The sequence below is a fragment of the Pan paniscus genome, chromosome 21 (assembly GCF_029289425.2).
Source record: "Pan paniscus chromosome 21, NHGRI_mPanPan1-v2.0_pri, whole genome shotgun sequence".
Classification (NCBI taxonomy): Eukaryota; Metazoa; Chordata; class Mammalia; order Primates; family Hominidae; genus Pan; species Pan paniscus.
The window spans coordinates 68,004,990-68,025,507 of NC_073270.2; the positions used below are offsets into that span (position 1 = coordinate 68,004,990).

General features: G+C 57.5%; 2 protein-coding genes across 5 annotated transcripts in view; both read left to right on the forward strand.

The window, feature by feature from the left end:
• The first annotated feature begins 9,552 nt into the window (after positions 1 to 9,552).
• Positions 9,553 to 11,270, forward strand: LOC129394920 (putative uncharacterized protein FLJ44790). The gene has a single exon (XM_055104918.2). The coding sequence runs from the start codon at positions 10,173 to 10,175 to the stop codon at positions 10,806 to 10,808; it is 636 nt and encodes a 211-aa protein (XP_054960893.1). The 5' UTR covers positions 9,553 to 10,172; the 3' UTR covers positions 10,809 to 11,270.
• A 931-nt stretch (positions 11,271 to 12,201) lies between these two features.
• Positions 12,202 to 20,518, forward strand: part of OSBPL2 (oxysterol binding protein like 2) — a 59,333-nt gene continuing 51,016 nt past the window's right edge. Inside the window, exons 1-2 of one of the 4 annotated variants that reach the window (XM_034947527.2) lie at positions 15,846 to 15,938; positions 19,782 to 20,122. The gene's annotated coding sequence lies outside the window, so the exon portion shown is untranslated. Of the gene's footprint in view, positions 12,693 to 15,799; positions 15,939 to 19,781; positions 20,123 to 20,518 lie in introns of those variants that run through there. The other 3 variants (XM_055104921.2, XM_034947526.3, XM_055104920.2) reach the window with 3 other exon arrangements.

The window sequence follows — 20,518 nt, forward strand, 5'->3', positions numbered from 1 at the left end:
TGTGGCTGGTCCCTGTGTAGCCCGTCTAGCCCTGGGGGGCCCTGTCCCAGGGAGCAGCTATGTTGTGTACGTTGTCATGAGAAAAGAAAGTCGCCAGGGGAGACCATCCCTGTATTCATGGGCAGAGACCAATGTCCCGGCAGGCTGGTCCAGGCTGGGGAGGAAAAGGACTAGAGATGGAGACAGGAGCTCTGGGCCAGAGCCATGTGGATGGCCACGTGACTGGGGGCCTAGCTTGTTGGTTTCCTATCACAAGCAAACACCCACAAGAAGCCATTCACCCTGAAGACGTGACATTAGCAAGCCCCTGTCATTGGCCACCCTCGAACTGGGATGTTTGAGGTGAGTGCAGTGAGCGCAGCACGGCCCCACCAAGTGCAGTGGCCACCCTGGAGGCTACGTGTGGGCCAAAGGGCACCGACCCCCACCTCCCAAGGCCCACCTGCTGCTGCTGCCTCTGAATGTCTGACCGCCAGCAAGCGTTCAACACCCAGCCCCAAGAAGGGGACATTCTCTGATGACAGCAAATAGCTGCTGGTGAGATGGCTCCATGGGTCCCCTTCCCCTAGCCCTCATGGACCACAGACCTGCTCCGGGTGTGCGTCGGCCTGTCTTGCCTGTTGAGCCTACGCTGCAATCCAGGGGCCTATGGACCTCAGATCCACAGGCAGAGATTCCTACACAGTGTGGCATCTGGCCAGGGGACCCTCTTCCCATGAAGGCAGAGCCGGCATGGCCCCCCGGCCATGGGCCCACCAGGGTCTGGGCTGCCACACCACCCAGGAGCAGCCTCCAGAGGCACACCAGCCTGGGGCACTCACCTCCGAGGCTGACTCTGCCCTGCAGACACGGATGACAGAGCAGAGTCCTTTCCATGGCGTCACGTCTCCAACAAGAAGACCACAGGCCTTCAGGACCAGGGAAGGAGCAGGAGGGGCCCCGCCTGGCACCCTCCCAAGCATCCTCAGGGGAATCTGTGCTTTCCAAACTCTGGGCTCTGCAAGGCTCAAGCTTCTCATCTCTGAGGGACACCTGCTCACTGGGGACACAGCTGTGGATGGCTCCCAGGCACTTTGAGCTCCTGAGCTCCAGCAGACAAGACGAGGAGCCGCCTTTCTGTCGGGGTAAGTGGCCCTGATCAGCAGGAGAAGGTGGGGCTGCTATTTCCAGGAGAGGAGGGGTGGGAGGGGGTGGGTGTGAGACTCAGGGCCCTCTTGGGTGCCATGGCACCCCCTGGCCTGATCGTTTCTGTGCATGGACAAGTGTGGCCACCCCAGCCTGAGAAGGTCCAGTGGCCAGGGCTCAGGGAAGGAGCGTGAGCCTCCAGGACCTGCAGTGGCCACAGCCGAGGTGGGAGAGTGCAGGAGGGAGGGGACGCGTGCCAGGCGGGGCCCCAGCTCAGCTGCCCCTGTCCCCTGACCCCTGATCCTTCACAGGCCTCACCCTGACACATCTCTCCACCTCCCACGCTGTCTCGGCGTCTGCTTCCTGGAGGACCCACAGCCCAGGTTCCAGTTTTGAAAGGGTGGTCAGGGAGTTTCCACTGAGGAGACACACGAGCAAAGGGGGAAGAAAGGGAGGTGGATATTGGAGGAAGCAGAGTTCCAGGAAGGAGAACAGCAGGAGTGAAGGGCAAGGGGTGGAGCACGTTCGTGTTCCAGGGACAATGAGGAGGCTCGCGCGGCCGGAGCTCAGGCGGGGGCGTGGGGAGTGCGTTCCAGGGGCAGGTCTTGTAGCCCCTTGAGCTGCTGCAAGGATGCTGATGTTTTCTCAGACAGGTGCTCCAGGAGGGCCTGGGGGACGCTTTTACACGATCCCCTGACTGCATTGGAGAGTGGTCTCTAGGTGGATGAGGGAAGAGAGACCAGAGGGGAGGCGTTGCAAGACTCCAGGTGGGAGGCGATGGTGGCGGTGGGGGTCAGGCAGACCTGGGCAGATTCTGACATGAGCTGGCATGTGAAGTGTGAGAGGGCAGAGGAGACGAGGGGCCCAGCCCAACTCCATAATTTGGGCTCAAATGCCTCAAAGAAGGTGCTGACAATGAACCAGAGGGAGCAGGTTTGGGGGACGAAGAGGTGCCCTGTTTGAGGGCGCCAAGGCTGAATTGCCAACGGGATGTTCAAGAGATGAGACTGGTCAAATGGGCAGTCAGGGGCTGGGATGAGAGGAACTCTGGGCTGGTGGCCATGCTGGTGTCACAGCAGCGGACAGCAGGACGCCCTCCCATCACCCTGTGCCATCGGGGGAGCAGCTCTGCGGCCAGCATCTCTGGTGCCCAGAAAAGCTGATGGTGCGCCCAGGTGCTGTCCCCGCAGTGCTCTGTCTCTGCTGCATGGGGACGCAGCTGCTGGTGAGTAATATGGGGGTAAGGCGCGGGGCCGCCAGGGCCAGTGCAGGACAATTGTCCTGCTAGTTACAGCCAAGGCACCTGTGGGGGTCTGGGGCCAGCACTGGGCCGCCTCTTCCAAGGAACCCATATTTGCTTTCTCTCTTTCTGCAGGAGCTCATTTGAATATGGGAATGTAAATTTTTCTTTTTTTGTTCCATGTCTTTTTTTCCCCCGTGACATTCTGAGCCAGCTCCGGGTGCATCCTGACGAGCTCAGGGCCTGGGTGTGACAAGAATGGCGTCTGAGGCCGCCAACTTGGAATAAAAAGTTGAGTCTGGTTTACCTGCCTTTGCAGACCAGGCAGAATTGGGCCCAAGACTTGGGTGGTAGGAAGGAGAGAGGGGACAGGAGAGCCAGACATTAGTTGCTATAGTTTGGTTGAAAGTGAGAGAGCCCAACTCCAAAGGGCCTAAGGACAAGGAGCAGGTGCTGTTTCCTACGCCCACGAAGTCCAGGGGCAGTGAGTTTCAGGCACAGCTGCATCCGGGCTCAAGTACAGTTGCTCCCTCCATTTCGTCTTATCCTGTGTGCACTTCATCCTCAGGCAGGGATTATCTCCCTGAGGTCTCTCCCTGCAGCTCCAAGTGACTCCCCTGTCCCCTCCTCCATCCCCAGGCAGGAGAGGAGGCTGCCTTTCAGCCAACAGAACCCCAGGATCAGCTGCTTTGGCCTGGCATTGGCCTGGCTTGGGCAATCGTGATGCCTGAGCTCACAACGGTGGAGTCAAACCCTGGCTGAGGATGCACGAGGAGTGGAGGGGGAGTAGTGGTGGTCATCCCTGAAGCTGCTTTGAGGTCCCCGCGAGGAGCCCCTGCCTAATCCCCCAGCAATGCCTCAGGGGTCCAAGTGCCATCCTGCTGGGACAGTGGGCCTGGGCACAGAGAGCCTGGCCGTGGTTGGGGCGGCAGGGAAAGTGCGACTGCAGAGATGACCTTCTCTCGGGGCATCTGCTTCTCTTGTTCCCTGGCTGCTGTGAGAAGTGAGGCTGAGAGAGCAGGGAGAGGGGCAGTGATGGGTGGTGGCAGTTTGGCAGGTCTCAAGGGGCCCGGGCAGGATGGCTGTGGAGCCACCCGTGGTCCATCTGTAGGAAGGAAGCCTGCAGCCCGCTCGGGGTCTGCTCCCTGCTCACCCAGGGCTGATACAGCCAGCTTAAGGGACAGGGTCGCAGGCTGGGAGTGGGGGCTCATGCCTGTAATCCCAACATTCAGGAGGCCAAGGCAGGAGGATTGCTTGAGACCAGGAGCCCAAGACCAGCCTGGGCAACACAGACAGATCCTGTCTCTACAGAAAATAAATAAAGAGGCAGGGGCACACCCACACCACAGGCCAGGACAGCGGCCCCCAGAAAACCAAGCTCCAATCACACCTCAGCTCCTCCTGCTGAGACTGGGGACCTGTTGAGCCCTGGGGCCTGGGTCCGAGGGCAGAGGCTGGGGCAGGGAGAGTGCAGAACTGAATGGAGCCTGACCCAGCGCTCTTCCCTCCTAAGGATGGCGCCTGGTGGAGACATCAAGCACGAAAGAAGGAGTGATCCCGGGAAGGCTCCCTGGAGGAGGTGGTGCCTGGAGGCGGTCTTGAGAACCCAGGTCTGATCTGAGGGTCAACAGCCCGGTGAGTGCAGAGGCTGCCGGAGAAACTGGAGGAATAAAAAATCTTTGCCGGAGGAAAGGAGCTCCTGCCTCCCCGGAAAGTCCCTCCGTGTGAACCAGACTGTTGCTGGCGCGCAGTGTGCACCTCCTAGGGCTGGCTGAGAAGTATTCGCTGAATGAATGGAACAGATTGCATCTGTGCAGCCTCCCTCCGTGGGCTAAGAATGAAGACGTGATAGAGAAAACAGAAAAGAAGACAGAAAGCAGAACGGTCTCCACTGTGCTTTTCCAGAACCCTCTGAAAGGCCGAGAGGGCTCCAGGGTAGCTGGGACCCAGCCCCAAACCCAAGTCCAGCTGTGGGGGACCCAGCCCCAGCCCAGGAGCCCTCACCCCATCCGTAAGAGCATTTGGTGGGGCCTCCTGTGGCTATGATCCAACAGAGCAGCACTGCCTGGGGGGGCCTCCGAGCCAAACCCAGGCCATGAACCCCGATCCCTGCTGGTGCCTGGGGGTGAATCAGGCCCTGGACAGTGGTAAGCATCAAGCCAGGGGGCCGCTGGGCCAGGCCAGAGGTAGGGACAGGCCCTGGGGGAGGGGGATGTCTGGACCGTCAAGCTGGTTGGCATCCAGCTCCTCCTGCTTCCCATGCCAGGGTGCCTTGAGACCCGGCTGTTGTCTGCCCTGAATACCTTGCCCACCCCCTCAGCCTAGGTCCCCCACCAAGTGGGGACCAGTCTTGGTGACCCTGGTCCATCCTGCAGACCCCCATCCAGGGCGCAAGGCTAGGCAGGCCAGCCAGGGGCCACGTGCTCCTGGCTGCTCCACACACAGGCCATTGGGGCCCTCCCCTCCAGCAGCTGAGGTCAGCATAGGCAGGGGCCTGGTGGATCTAGTGGAGGGCGACAGACAAGAACGTGGGACATGTGGCCAGCACACCTGTGCTCACCGCCCAGGGCTGCTGGAGGGCTAGCCCCGTCTCTGTCCACCCCATGCCTCCCACCTGGGTGGGGTAGTCTGTTTGGGGAGGAAGCAAGGATGGCCACGGGGCGGGCACACTGGAGGCCCATTGTGAGTACTGTGCAGGCCGGTCTCCATCTGGCTGCCGCCTGGATCCATTCTCGGGGTAAGGCTGAGAGGCCAGCCTTACCCTGGAACCTGAAGCCTGGTGAGGAGGTGGCCCCTCCTCCTCCCTCTGTCCCCACCTCCTGCACCTCCATGCCCCTCCCCAGACACACGCCCCTCAGGCTCTGCCCCACCCGGCACCTTCCCCTATGGGTGCCTCCTCCCAGAAGCCTTCAGGGTTATTCCAGGTCTTCCCATTGCCTGTGCTGTTCCCAGAGCTGCTGACCGTGGTCCCAGGTAGTGTATGCCCTCACCCCTAGGGCAAACGCAGCACCCTGACCCCTCCTGGAGCCTTGGGTCCTCTTCCCCTGCAGAAGGTCGGGAAGAGGCGCCACGTGGAGGGGCTGAGCATAGCAGGTGGGCTCAGGGAGCCTCGTCCTGGAGGGGGAGTCTGGGCTCTACAAGGACGAGGACGGAGATGGGGACAGGGACGGGGACGACCCTCTCTGTTGACTCCCTGGAGTCCCGCAGATCCAGGGCAGCTCCTGGGGACCTGGTGCCTGCTGGAAAAACTAACCCAGCTTTGATCAGTGCTGGGGCTGGGACCCAGTGAATGTGGCCGCCCCCGTGTGCTGGGGGAGGAAGGATGGGGGCTCCCAAGCAGCAGGCAAAGAATGCATGCGTGTGCATGCGTGCGTCTATGTCTGCGTCTGTCAGTGTACACGTCTCTGTGCATCCGGGTATGTCTGTGCGTGTCTCTCTGGGCTATGTGTGTGTGCACGTGCGTCTGTGGGTCTGTGGGTGTGTCTGAGGGTGTTTGGTGCGAGCTGTGACAGAGGTGTCGGGAGGAAACTGACACTGTCCCCTTCTGTCCTGCAAGGGACAGGTCAGGGTGGGAGAAACAGTTCCTCCCTCCACAAGGCCCTGAGCCAGGGCAGGGGGCGACAATTGCTCTAGAGGCAGACCCCCCTCCCCTGGGTCTGGGCACGAATCACTGTCACTTGCTGCCCACACGCCTTTCCATACACACACACACTCAACACTCATCCCACACACACTCGCACACTCAACACACACACTCAACACTCTCACACTCATCCCACACACACTCACACACTCAACACACACAACACACACACTCATCCCACACACACTCAACACTCTCACACTCATCCCACACACTCAACACTCTCACACTCATCCCACACACACACTCAACACACACACTCAACACTCACACACACACTCATCCCACACACACACTCAACACACTCATCCCACACACACTCGCACACTCAACACACACTCCACTCACACTCATCCCACACTCACACACTCAACACACACACTCAACACACACACTCATCCCACACACACTCAACACACACTCATCCCACACACACACACTCAACACACACTCATCCCACACACACTCAACACTCACACTCATCCCACACACACTCACACAACACACACTCAACACACACACACTCAACACACACACTCAACACTCACTCACACTCATCCCACACACTCACACACTCAACACACACTCAACACACTCACACACTCAACACACTCAACACTCACTCTCACACTCATCCCACACACACTCAACACACACTCATCACACACACACTCACACACTCAACACACACACTCAACACACACTCATCCCCCACACACTCAACACACACTCATCCCACACACTCACACACTCAACACACACTCAACACACACTCACACTCATCCCACACACACTCAACACACACACACCCACACATTCACCCACACTCACACACACTCAACACACACTTATCCCACACACCCACACACTCAACACACACTCATCCCACACACCCATCCCTCACACTCAACACACACTCATCCCACACACACTCACTCAAAGACTCATACGTTCAAACATACTTCCCCCATTCCCCACACACACACTCACACTCAAACACGTACACACTTCCCCTCAATTCACACATACACTCAAACACACACACTTCCCCTCAATTCCACACAAATACACACTTCCCCATTCCACACACACACTCACAAACACGTACACACTTCCCCCATTCCACACACTCACACTTCTCCAATTCCACACACACACATACACAGTCACACTCAAACACATACACACTTGTCCCCATTCCACACACACTCTCAAACACACACTTCTCAATTCCACACACAAACACATACACACTTCCCCATTCCACACTCACACACTCACACTCACACACACACTTCTCCCCATTCCACACACACTCACAAACACGTACACACTTCCCCATTCCACACTCACACTCACAAACACACTTCTCCCCATTCCACACACACAAACACATACACACTTCCCCCATTCCACACTCTCACACTCACACACATTTCTCCCCATTCCACACACACAAACACATACACACTTCCCCCATTCCACACTCACACACTCACAAACACGTACATTCTCCCCATTCCACACACACACTAACACATACACACTTCCCCCATTCCACACACACACTCACTCTCACACACTTCCCCAATTCCACATACTTATGCTCACACAGTCACACATACACACAAACTCACTTCCATACTCACACCCTCAACACACCCATACACACATACTCCCAATTCCACACACTCTTCCACTCACACACTCACACTCATTCATTTCCACACACACGCACACTCCAATTCCACTCACACACATTTCCACTCACACACACTAACTTTCACACTCACACGCTCACTCGTACACACACTTCCCCCAATTCCACACTCTTCCATTCACACACATTCATTCACACTTCCACACACACTCCCACAATACCACACACACTACACACTCACATTCACACTCTCACACACACACTCTGCCACACACACTTCCACTCACACAACCAGAAAACAAGGGAACAAGCTGTCCCACCTGGGCTGTCCCTGGGGGAGCAGGGGAGAGTGCCTGGGACCGAAGGGCTTTGTAGGGCCTCACGTAGCTTTGCTTGGAACCCACCAAAGTGGCATGGGTGCGTCCCGGCTGCAGCTGGGAACCCGAGGTCCCGGGCCAGACCAAGGACATGAGCAGGGGGCAGCGCCGGGCCTTGATGGAGGATGATGGAGGCGCAGCTCTTAGACCCAGGTCAGAGGCTGTCTTTGCAGGACATGATGAGGCCATCTGGGCTCTCCCCATGGCCCTGAGGGAATGACGGCCCACGTCCCCGGAGTGCTTGTTACCCTGGTGCCTCCCCCTGACCCTCCCCTACACTGGCCAACCTCGCCTGGATCTGCCTCTTCCTGGCGTCCCATTATCCTCTCACTTTTTCTGGAGTTGCTTAGCTGATCCAAGCAGAGATGGGAGTGCCCAAGGGATGCACGGTGAGGTCACTGGGCGACTCCTCCGTCCCCTGGGCTCTGTGTGTCCCACCTATGCAGCACTGGATGAGCCAGTGGTGGAAAGACCCTGGTGGAAACATCTGGGGCTCCTTGGTGTGCATCTTGAGTGCCCACCTGTGTGCTCTTCTGAAGGGTGACCCCAGCCCGGAATGCCCTGATGAGGAGAGGAGGGAGTCAGAGACCTGTTGGGACATGTGGCCGTCCTCTCCCTGTGTGGCGAGGTGGGCAGATGGCTCAGGACACTTCATTTACCAGGATGGAAACTTTGCCTGCATCTGAGAGTACACTGGTGGTGCCATCTCCTTCAGGCATGGTTGGATCCAGGAGCCCGACAGCTACCATCAAAACTGGTGTCCCCACCCTGGGCTCAGCCTGCTGTCCTCTCAGACAGCCCTTGCCCTTGGCATGGCACCTCCAGGCTGACATCCCAGCTCAGACCTGGGGTCCATGAAGGGCCCAAGTACAATCTGACTGATTATGGCTAGGCAATGAGTGATGCCCAGGTCCCAGACACATGCCCTATTTGGGGCAAGAGATGGGCTCAGCCTAGTACCAGCCTATGGGTAGTTCCCAAAGAAGGATTCAGGGCTGCTCCTAGGAGATGTGGTGGATACTGGGCAGAGCCCCGGCAATGCCCACATGCCCTCCAAACAACTTTCCCTTGCTCTGCCTTCTCTGAGCCTCACCAAGCCCCCAAGAAGTTGAGGCTCAGAGTGCCTCTGTGGCCTACTTAGGACCTCCATCAGCACCTAGGATCTCCATCAGCACGTAGGATCTCCATCAGCAGCTAGGATCTCCCTCAGCACCTAGGACCTCCATCAGCAGCTAGGACCTCCATCGGCACCTAGGACCTCCATCGGCAGCTAGGACCTCCATCGGCAGCTAGGACCTCCATCGGCACCTAGGACCTCCATCGGCAGCTAGGACCTCCATCGGCAGCTAGGACCTCCATCGGCAGCTAGGACCTCCATCGGCAGCTAGGACCTCCATCAGCAAAGGCTGGGTCTAGACCCCCATGGGCTCCAGGTTCCACCCAACTCCCAGCCATCTGCCCAGACCGACCCACACCCACCTCCTGCAGATGCCCTGGGCATTACTGAACCCCTATTTCCTGAAGCCAGCCAGCGAGTGGGAGCACCGGCCAGCATGGTCCTCCCTGGCCCCAGGGATCTCCCAGCCCTGGGACATGGGACTCCTGGGCAGACTGCCTTCCCCCAGCTTGTGCAGGCCGGCACCAGGCACAGAAGCCCAGCACAGGGCCTCTTATCAGCCCCTCCATCTCTTCCCCAGAACAGGCCCAGCCTGCTTGCCCAGCCTGTCACCATGCCTGGCAGGGATGGCATCACCCAGCCGGCTGTATGCAACTGCTGAAACCCCGTGGGCCCTGCTTCCAGTGCCGCACCCTCCTCACCCAGGATGGCTGCAGGATTTACCAGGTCCTCCGCACAGTGAAAATGTGAACTCCTTGCCCCAAGATGATGAAGAATTTCAAGACGGCAATGGTAGATTGGTAAATTAACCTCAGGTGCCATGTGACAGCACAGGTTGGGTGCTGTGAGCCATGCATGAAGCTCCTGGTGGGTACAGCTCTGCCTCATGGGTCACCCCTCTCTACCGTGACCACGAGGACTGGGCTGGGTATGCAGTGCCCTGCTGTGACTCCTGACACACAGACCCCTAGCCATCCCCTCCACCCCCTCCCTGACCTCCTCTCCCAGTGATGCAACTGGGGGAGCACACCCATCCCCAGAAGAACCCCAAATCTCTGGCTGGCTGTCTCTTACCCAACCCCCATCCCCAGCTCCAGCTGAGGGGCAAGCATGCTGCTGGGCTGCTCCTGAGGAGAAACCCACGGCGCCACCCTCAGGCCCCCGGTGGCTCCTCAACCTGGGCCCCATCTCTGCCCCCCATCTTGGCTCCTCAGGCATATTTAAACTTTGCCCCTCCCACCCCCGTGCCTGGCAGATCCCCTGGCACTGAGGCCCAGCCAGTGGCTCCAGCCAACGCACTTGGCTCCCGCAGCAAGTTAAATCTAACCCAGCCCAGCTGTCTCTCCTCCGGCTCCCACCTGCCCCTCCCGTTCCCTGCAGGGATGTGCCCACACCCTGCCCACCCTACATGGGCCCTCAGGAAGGGTGCAGAGGTCCCCCAGGGTCCCCCACTTTCCCACACTAAGAAAGCCCTTTGCCTAGCAGCCTCTGGGGTGGGTGCCCTGCTTCTGGAGGTACCCCGGCGCCCAGGGTGGGGCCAGCAGAGTGCAGCAGGTTTTCAACAGGTATTTCAAGAAGGAGCAGTAACCCACTTCCCATCAGTCAGGGTGCAGCCAGGAAGAGGGAAACTCCAGGGCCAACGCTGAAGTGGCCGCTGCAGCACCACGCTGGGGCACGGAGTTGGAGTACAGCCCTTGTGCCACAGGCGTGCCAGGGAATGTGTGCCAGGCGCTCTGTCTTGCATCTGGGGCTGTCGGTTCTTCTGAGGCAGGGCACTCATAGGTCACTTCTGGAGATGTCCACATTTCTGGGTCTGGGACGATCTAGGCCTGGCTTTGGGGCCATCTGTAATCTGCTCCCCGTAGCCCCATGTTTTGTTTAGGCTGGAAGTGCACTCAGCTAAAATGCCGTTATCCTACCAAAAGTGGCATAGGATGGAGTTCTGGCCAGTGAGATGTGACCAGAAGTGCTGGGTGTGTCTTCAGGGACAGATCCTCAAAGGGAGCTGACTCATCTAGGGGGCAGCACTTTTGCTCTTCCTCTTTTCCTTCCTCCTTTCTGGTCAGGTATGCTTGTGATGGCTGGAGCATCAGCAGCTGTTTTGCACAATGAGGTGACACTGAGGCTGGAAGCCAGCACTAGGAGAGTGATACAGTAAGGTAGGAGCTGCGTCCCTGAGGATGCCACTAGGAGAGGATAGTGTAAGATAGGAGCTGTGTCCCTGAGGATGCACGGTACCCTGCCAGCTGGACAGCGCAGGCTTGTGTCACCCGAGAGAAAAGTACGTTTCTACTCTGTCGAAGCCTCTGTTACTCTGAGCTTTCTCAGGAACGCAGCTCTAACCAGTTCTAAAAGGCAGGCAGCCATGTTGGCTCAAATGCTTCCCCCAGCAAGGCAGGAAGCCACTCCAGTGTCCTGCAAGAAACTTCATAGAAAAAAGGCTTCCATCCCCATATGTTGGGGGTCTGCATCAGGCCCTTCCTGGGCCCTGGAGCCTCCATGTGCACCTGAGTGGGAAGGGCTCTGGGAAGCCTAAGGTTGGGGAGGGCACCTGTTGACTTTGTTTAAATAGTGTTCTCAAGCCTACTCGACTGAGGAACCCCTTCCTCCAGAAACAAGGAATTACAGCCAGAAAGGCCTCTGGGAAGGCCACCTTCTCTGCCCTTCACTGCGGGGTGGGGCGTGTCCCTGAGCTACTGCACTCAGAGGAGCTGGGCCTGGCCCCGGGCAGGCAGCAAGCACTCCAGGAGAGGCTGTGGCTGCTGCCAGCTCTGTGAGCGGGAAACTGGGGGGCCTTTCTCCCCTCTCCCCAACCCCTCATTCCAACTGCTCTGGAGCTGTGGCCTGAGCCCCACCCTGGCCCTCTGCTCAGAAGGGCCTGTTCCCAGGCAGGTCTCAGTGCCCAGGAGTGGAGAGGGGGGCTGTGGAGACGGGTGGGGTCACCCCAGGAAGAGTGGGTTTGCAAAGCTGCAGCAGCAAGGAAGCTGTGGGGTAAAAAGTTTATAAGAGGAACACTATTTTTTCTTTTGGCAGAATTTAATGGGTGCAGATTGTTCAGGTCCCAAAGACATGGGAAAAAAAAAAAAAGAGAGAGAGAAAGAAAAAGCCCTTTGCTGCTGCTATTGATAACTTGTCTCGCTTCACGTGGTGGGTTCAAAACTAAAAATACTCTCCTCCCCACAGCAGAGAAGCCAGGGCTGTCACGTCGCAGAGGAGACTGGAGAGCCGCGGCGGGGAGGGGTCAGCTGCGGCCACGTGAGGGCCAGGCCCCTCTCTGACTGCCCAGGCTGCATCCACACAGAAGATTCCATGGCTTTCCATAAAAGAGAGTGGGAGAATGTCCTCTCTAAAGGCCTGGGGAGAGGAGACAGCCTCGGCCGGGGCTCACCAGCCAGCAGCTGCCAGCCAGGCCAGCAATGCCAAGGCACCCGGCGTTCCTGGAAGCCAAGCCCTGTTTGATCTAATGGGGCAGCTGTGGATGCAGACCCAGATAAAGAGATAAACCCAGACCCAGAAACCTGGGGGAGGAGGTAAGAGTGGAGCGGGGGAAAGGGCGGTGGGTCGTGGGCGGGACTGGTGCTGCCAGGCCCTGGGCAAGCTGCTTCTGCTCTCTAAGCCTCAGTTTCCCCATCCAAAAGGTGGGAGCAACAACCTCTCTTCCGCCTCCTTCACCGTGAGAGGAAAGGAAGCGGGATGACATAGTTGTGGCTGGGACTGCTGGACCCTGCACGCCAGCCCTGGGAGGTATGTGGGTCATGAAATCCACCCACTGGTGACCTGCCCCATGGTGAGGGAGGGAGAGAGCTTCTCCCCTCCTTGGCTAAGAGGACAGAGGGAGGATCCTAGAAATTCTGTCAGGAAGCAGAAATTTGGTCTGAGAGCAGTGAAGGTGGGAGCAGACACCCCCCAAATCACCTGCAGGATGAGCATTTCTCAGGCTCTAGAGAGCATGTGTGGCACACAGCCGCCAGCCCACCTGGTGCGGGGGTCCAGCAGCCACAGCCATGGGAACTCCTGGGCCTGTTGTTCGTGTGCGGATCCTGGTCCGGGAGCCTGGATGCGGCTCTGCCTTGCCGACAAGCTCCTGGGCCAGGCCTGGTCCACCAGACCTCCCTATGCTTGGAGTGCCTGCTTGTTGTGCCTGGAGCTGTGCTGGGCCCTTCCTCATTGCAGGGCTGGGGGAGTCACTTAACCTGTCTGGGGCTCAGTCTTCTCATCTGTAAAGTGGGAATGATGGCACCTGGTACCCACTTGATTGGCTGTTGCAAACATGAAACCAGATGGGCCTGTAAATCACAGGGCACTCGGCCGCCATCACCATCATCATCATCAACATCATCATCCTCATCATCGTCTTCATCATCATGGCCCCAGCTCATCCATCTTTGTTGCCTTCTCCACCCCCATCTTCCATCCTTGGAGAACTGTGCCTCTTGAATTGGCCTTGTGACCTAGTAAAGATCATGACAAAGACGCCTAAGTTGGTCTCAAGGCACCCTCCTTACTACCCACCAACTGAGGGAGGATTCTTGCCTAGTCCCAGCAACTGGCCCCGGGGAGGAAGCACCCTTCCCAGTCCTGGCACGTCTCCAGCAGTGCTGGCTGACGGCAGACTACCCTTGAAGCTCAGTTACTGCATTTGTGGAGAGGGGTGAAACCCCTGTTCCAGCCCAGGGGCCATCTGAGATCACACCCCCAACCCCAAGGCCAGGGTGGATCTCCCTGCTTGGCCCTGGGGTGGTCCCTGGGCAGATGAGAGGGTCCTTCTGCCTGAGCCTCTGAGGCTGCCCTCACTGCAGAGCTCGTGGTCAAGGGGTGGGTGGGCAGGTTGGATCCCCCCAAGGGCACAGGGGTTAGAGTCTTAGAGACTTAGGGTGAGGGACATGGAGAGTGGTGGGTTTCTGGGACCCTGAGCTGGCCCTGGCAAGGCCCACAGGGAAAGCTGTGGAGCGCGGTCATCTCCGTGGCAACTGGCCTCATCGTCCTTGTCCTGGCTTGGGGGCTGCACGCCTTCCCTTCCCTTTCACCGGCTGGAGTCGCTTTCTTCAGAGGTAACCATGGCAACCCCTTTGTTTCTGAGGCCTGCCCGCCCTCCTCCCCGTTCTCTCTTCAGGAGAGGCTCAGCCAGCTCCTTCCTAGTCCCGGCACGTCTCTAGTGGCGCCGACTGACAGTGGCCCACCCGTGAGTAGGGCCAGCCCCTGGGGTTGGGGAGAACGGCCCTGCTGGGCCCAGAGATGTGGCCTGGGCCCCACCCCTGCCACAGAGGCCATATTCATTGGCTCACTCATGCCCTGAAATTTATAGAGTACCCACGTCTGCCACGGGGCCACAGATGGGGCAAAGGCCTGTCCCTGCGTCCATGACCCTGCTAGGGGCAGCCTGGAAGTGGGGAGACAAGGCCTGAGGAGGGGGTGCAGAGGCCCAACGGGGGCTGGCTTTGCTGCAGGATGCACTGCGGGGTCACGGGTCATCCGCCAGGGCTCTCAAGGCCACAGGAAGCCCAGGACTCTTGGCTTTACCTCAAATGGGCTGAAGCAGAAATGAGCATGTGGTTCACGTAACTGAAAAGTCAAGGAAAGGACCTGCTGAGGTGCAGCAGGGTCCACGTGACCCGGCCGTGGTTGCTCCGGCTTTCCTCTGGGCTGGCTTCATTCTCGTGCAGCCCTGTTCTCGGGTGGTGAGATGTGGAAGACTGGCCCCTTCCCTCTCTCACCTAACCCAGCTCTGGAGAGGTCTGTGGGCAGATGGGAGAGTCATTTGACTTCAGCCTCCCCTCCGGTCTGAACTCTGACCCTACAGCAAAAGTCCCAGGACTGAGCCTCTTTGGCTAGAACTGGGTCACAGGCTGACCCCTAAACCAACTGCTGTGACTATGTAGCCAGCCTGGTTTATGCCACTCCACTCACCTCAAACCAGACCCATGACTTCAATGAGATGTTGACAGGGGAACCCTGGTTTGCAAATGAAACTCTGAGTGATCACAGACTCAGAGAGGTTAATTAATTGGTCCAAATCCACACAGCTGGTAAAGAATGCAAGCTCCAGGTCTGATTCCAGAACTTCTGGGCTTAACCATGGAGCCACTGTAGGTCAGTGGGAGTCCAAAGGGTTTTAAGTATGGTGGTGAAACGGTCGGGGATGCAGCTGGAGGGGTAAATTGGCGCTGGATTTTGGTTGGCGGTGAATGGCATGCAAAGGAGGTGGACGATATTCAGGATTTGGTAGGACAGTGGAAGCAGCTACGCCCCAGCTATCGCACGGTCCCCAGCATTTGTAGGAAAAAGCCCCCAGGGCTTTGGGTAGCCTCGCAGGCCCACACTGCCGCCAGGACGCAGTGCACCTGAGGGCGGAGCACCCACGCCCCGGGCCACCTGACTCACTGTTTGTCAACTCTGCTCTCTGCAGCCACGCCCTTTCCTCCTTGCCTCCCTCCCCTTTTGGCTCAGGGGCGGCATAACCCCGCCTCTCTCCTGCTGTGACTGGCTGTCCTTGCCGTCACTCCGCTGCGTGGGCGGGGCTCTGAGGGGGCACAGGTAGAGGCCCTTCGCGAAAGGATTAGCATAGTCCCACCCCCCGGCGCGAGCCTCGGGCCGGGCGCTGATTGGGCAGGCAGCGGCCGACGCGGCGGCGCCGGGCGCAGCGAGTGGCGGGCGCGGGCTGTCAGTCGGCGAGGCGGCGGGCCGCACTTCCGCCTCGGTGTCAGTGGGTCGCGGGCCTACGGGGCGGGGGCGGGGCGGCAGTGAGCTCGCCCGGCAACCGAGGGACCCGCGTCCAGGTGAGTGGCCCCCGCCGCCGCCACGCGAAGGCCCGGGACCCCGGCGAGCTGCGGGGCCTGGGCCGCGGGCTGGGGCTGGAGCCGGGGCGGGGAGGGGAGGGCGGGCCGGGCAGGACCCGGGTCCGCAGGCCGCCTCCAGCCCCGGCCCCGGCCTCGACCCCCACTGGGAGGCGCGCCCGGCCTAGGCCGCAGCCTGGCGCCCCGGGGAAACTTTGGGAGGAAAGTTCCGGCCGGGCCTGGGGCCTGGGCCTGGGTCCCGCGGCCCCCGCACCCTTCCCCCTGCGGTCGCCCGGCAACTGCGATCCCGGGACCCCCGGCCCGGCCCCCCCGAGACCCCCAGCCCCCCTGCTGCCCCGCTGAGCAGGAAGTGGGGACGGGCGCACCTGCTCGCGGCCTCGCCCTCTCTCACCAGCTCACCGGGAACAGGGAAGGATTTCGTGCGCATTTAGGGCGATCCTGTAGGTGAGGAGGGCGAGTTCCGCCGGGAAGAAGGGCAGGGAGACGCAGTCCCACTCCGACCCTGGCCTTCTTGTCCCGCAGGCCTGTGTGCACGTCGTCCCGGGGAGGGTGCCCGCGAGCCCTTGTCCGTTCCCCTGGGCTCTGTTTTTGTTTTTAATTTATAAATCTTAGCAGACTACACACGGTTGAGAACTTGCTACCTAAAACCTATCTTTGGTAATGTAATTTTAAGAGGTTCCTTCTTTCGCCAGTTATCTTGTGGTACTCAGAAGAATACGTCTTTAGACTTTCCAAGTTTATAAGCCCAGACCAAGACTGTTAGGTCGTCACAGCACCTCAGCCTCCCCGCTTCATGGGAGGACCGGCGACGAGGCAGTGGGTGTCGGGGTGTTGCAGGCTCTCCTGGGGTGAGGGTCACCTCCCAGGGGCGTTTCTATCTGAACCGTCCTCTAGGACAGGCCCTGGCCTAGCCTGGCTCCGGCAGCTTTGGGATGACGGCCCGGAACACCTGGAGAAGGGGTCCCATTCGGTTTGGTTGGACAGACGTTTCTCGAATGCCTGCTGTGGGCCTGGCTGGGTGCTGTGCGGCCTTCCCACCAGCTGGATGTGTGGCGAGGACAGCGGAGAGTTGAGGAGCCCGGAACTGGTGCAGGGGCCACATGCTGGGAAGCCACGGCCGTCCCTGCTGCCCTTCCTAACTCGTGCCCACGGCCTCTTTTCTGGCTGTCAGCCTCAACTCCTTCATCCGGACATGTAGCACTTTGCTGATAAGAGAAGCAAACGAGATCATTTTCTTGTTTTATGTTTTGAGATGGAGTCTCGCTTTGTTGCCCAGGCTGGAGTACAGTGGTGCGATCTTGACTCACTGCCACCTCCGTCTCCCGGCTTCAAGCCATTCTCCTGCCTTAGCCTCCCATGTAGCTGGGACCACAGGCGCCGGCCACCACGCCCGCCTAATTTTTTTTATTTTTAGTAGAGATGGGGTTTTACCATGTTGGCCAGGCTGGTCTCGAACTCCTAACCTCAAGGGATCCGCCTGCCTCAGCCTCCCAAAGTGCTAGGATTCCAGATGCGAGCCACCGCACCCTGCCATGAAATCATTTTCTACAACAGTCTCTGACACCTAGTGCGCACCCCGGAATGCCAGTTACCTTCCCCTTGTTGAGGACAGGAACTTTGTCGGTGGCACTTCCTCCCTGCCCAGCCCAGTGCCTGCCACAGTGTCGTCTTTTACAATGTGGCAATGAGTGAGTGAGTGACTGAGTCTCCCTCATAGAATTTACCCTGTTTTCTTCATGTGTCCATCTATTAATGACAGCTCTTACCCCAGCAGACGATACTATTTAATAATGATTGTTCCAGGACTGTTACGAGCATGTCGTATTCACTTTCTTTGTGTGATCTTCACAACAGTCCACTGGGCAGGTACTGACATTATCCTTAGTTCATTCATGAGGAAGCTAAGGAACAGAGAGGTTAAGTAACTTACCTAAACCACACAGCAGTAAATTATGAAATATGGATTTGAATCCAGGCTCCAGGGTTCACACTCTTAAACACTACCCTGTACTGCCTTTTAATATCAAGATTTTCATTTAACATTTTTGTTTAGAATATTCTAATCATGCTGCATTACTGTGTGTCAGAATTTCGGGATTTTGCTACATATAGAACTAATAGACTTTCTTTTTTGTGAGCCTGAGTGTTTACAAAGCCATTTCATTTTTTCTGAAATAAAGTAATTTACCGTTTGACCATTCAGGATTTTGCCAGAATACCTTCCCTGCCACCCAGCTCCTTTGTTACTGGCAGATTCAGTGGTGGTCTCTGTGTGAAGAGGGAGGACTGAGGGGCATGGGTGCTGACAGGTGTGCAGTCCAGACTCTGAGGTCTCCGTTCTGAGTTCAGTTCCAGGGGACTTCACACACTGCCTTAGAGTACACACGTAGGACATTTTTCTTCCACGCCTCGAGTGCGTTGAGAGGGTCAGACTCTGCTGTGTTCCACGTTAATGAGGGGTGCTGTTTGAATGTGAAAAAATGCCACTTGACTTTCATCCCAGTGTCTCTCCTCTGTGCCGTCCAGGAGATGCCAGCAGATGGGTCTTGGATTTTTTTTTTTTTTGAGATGGAGTCTCGCTGTGTCGCCCAGGCTGGAGTGCAGTGGCACAAACTCGGCTCACTGCAAGCTCTGCCTCCCGGGTTCACACCATTCTCCTGCCTCAGCCTCCCAAGTAGCTGGGACTACAGGCGCCCGCCACCACGCCTGGCTAATTTTAGGTCTTGGATTTGTCATTAAAGCTTGCTCGACTTTTAAAGTTTTAGTACTTTCAGCCAATTACAAAAGTGACATTTTGTATAAGGGAATTGTTGACACATTTTAGGTTCTTATGCTGTCTTCAAGCAGGGAAGCTGCCGTCTCCTCAAGGTGATTTCTTTAATGTCCCCATGCAAGCCATGTCTTGTCTGGCCGTGCAGGCGCAGCTGGCGCCGTGCCTTCCTGAGTCACAGCATCTTTGCGAAGGTGGTGCGCCAGACCAGGGCTCTTGGGTCCTGGGTGGGTTCCCACTGGCTCCTGCCTTCAGTGTCTTTGCCTGTAAGACGGATTACTATGTGGAATCTGTGAAAATATAACATCAAGTGTCTGATACGTTGTGGGTGCCTGGGCCCCCCTTGGCTCCAACACCTGCTGAAGCTGGAGCCTCTCAGCAGTGCAGCAGTCACACCCTCAGGTGTCCCGGGATCTTTGTATAAGTCTGCCCCCCACTTGAATGGTCCCTTATTCAAGAGTGACTTGTTTTAAACAGAACACAGCTCTGCCAGGCAAGGGTTTTCTCGGCTTCCGTGATGAGGGGCACCTGTGTGTGTGGTGTCGGGGCCTCTGTGGGCAGTGCGGTTGGGTGTGGGCTGATTTTCTCCTAATCATTGTCATACTTCCTGTTTGGGTGTTGACATTTCGTTTAGTGTTTAGCACAGATTGTCAAGTATGAGGTTTAATTCCAATATGTAGTACATTTTCAGGTTGATTTATAACCTTATCTACACTGAAAGGAAGTCAGTATTTGAACATGACTGATTATTAAAAAGGACCGAAGTCCTGAGTTAATATGGTGGGTTCTGGTTTGATAGTTTAAATGCACTTTCCACATATGCTAGTTGATTTGTAAATCTGCTGTCATTTTTGCTTTTTCAGAGTGTTCTTGCTAGTGAGTTTCAGGCATGGTGTCCCGGCCTCTCAGGCTGCTGGTTTGGGCTAGGGTCCCACTGTGGAAGCGTGGCGGTGTCCCGGCCCACCTCTGCAGCTCTTGATAATAAAAGCATCTGTTAAATAGCTCACAGCACTGTTTGCGTGAACTTTTTGGCACTTCTTTCCTTTTCCTTCCAGATTCAGAAAAGAACTTGGGATCATTCAGCAGAATGTCACAGCATCCACGTTCTTTCCGCTGGAGCTTCTGCTGATGCAAATCCTGTGACCTCTGAGTTGAGCTGAGTGGTGGAAGTGAGCTTTTATAAGGGACTGGATCTGAGACTCGTGCCTGATGTTTGTGGCTGTTTCTCTTTGCTTGCCTTCTGTTTTCAGTGGAACACTCGCTTGATGTATTTTGAGAAACAAACTCTGGGATCAGTCCTGTTGAGCTAGTGGCTGGCTCCATAGTTTGGGGCCTGAAGAGGTTCCCGCACCCTCAGGGCTTGTGGCGGTCATCAAGCCTCTCTCCTGGGTGTAAGGTGTGTACTTCTCACCTGCGCACTGAGGGCCTGGGGGCTGTGGCCCCGACGCTGAGGCAAGTCAGGGGTGGGAAGGGTCTGAGGGGCTCTTGGCTGAGCAGACACTGAGCACATTTCTTTATCAAAGGCGCTGGGACTGCAACCTTCAGGGGTGCCCAGAGAGCGCCTGTTGTGGGCTCATACGGGGAGTTCTTGGAGGAGCACCAGGCAGGGAGGACTGTAGTGTGTAGGGAGTCGTGTGGAGTTTTGGTTCCAGAAAAGACGGAGGCAGCTGTAGAGGAAGGAGGACTATGGTGTGGAAGTGAGTGCCTGTGCTTTGTACTGAATAAACCTAAGGCTGATCGTGAGAAAGAGCCCCCTGTAACCTGGGACCTTGTGCCACTGTGCTCGGCCAGA

Coding starts and splice junctions, on each gene's coding strand:
- LOC129394920 (XM_055104918.2), top strand. CDS start 10,173: ATGCAACTGGGGGAGCACACCCATCCCCAGAAGAACCCCAAATCTCTG.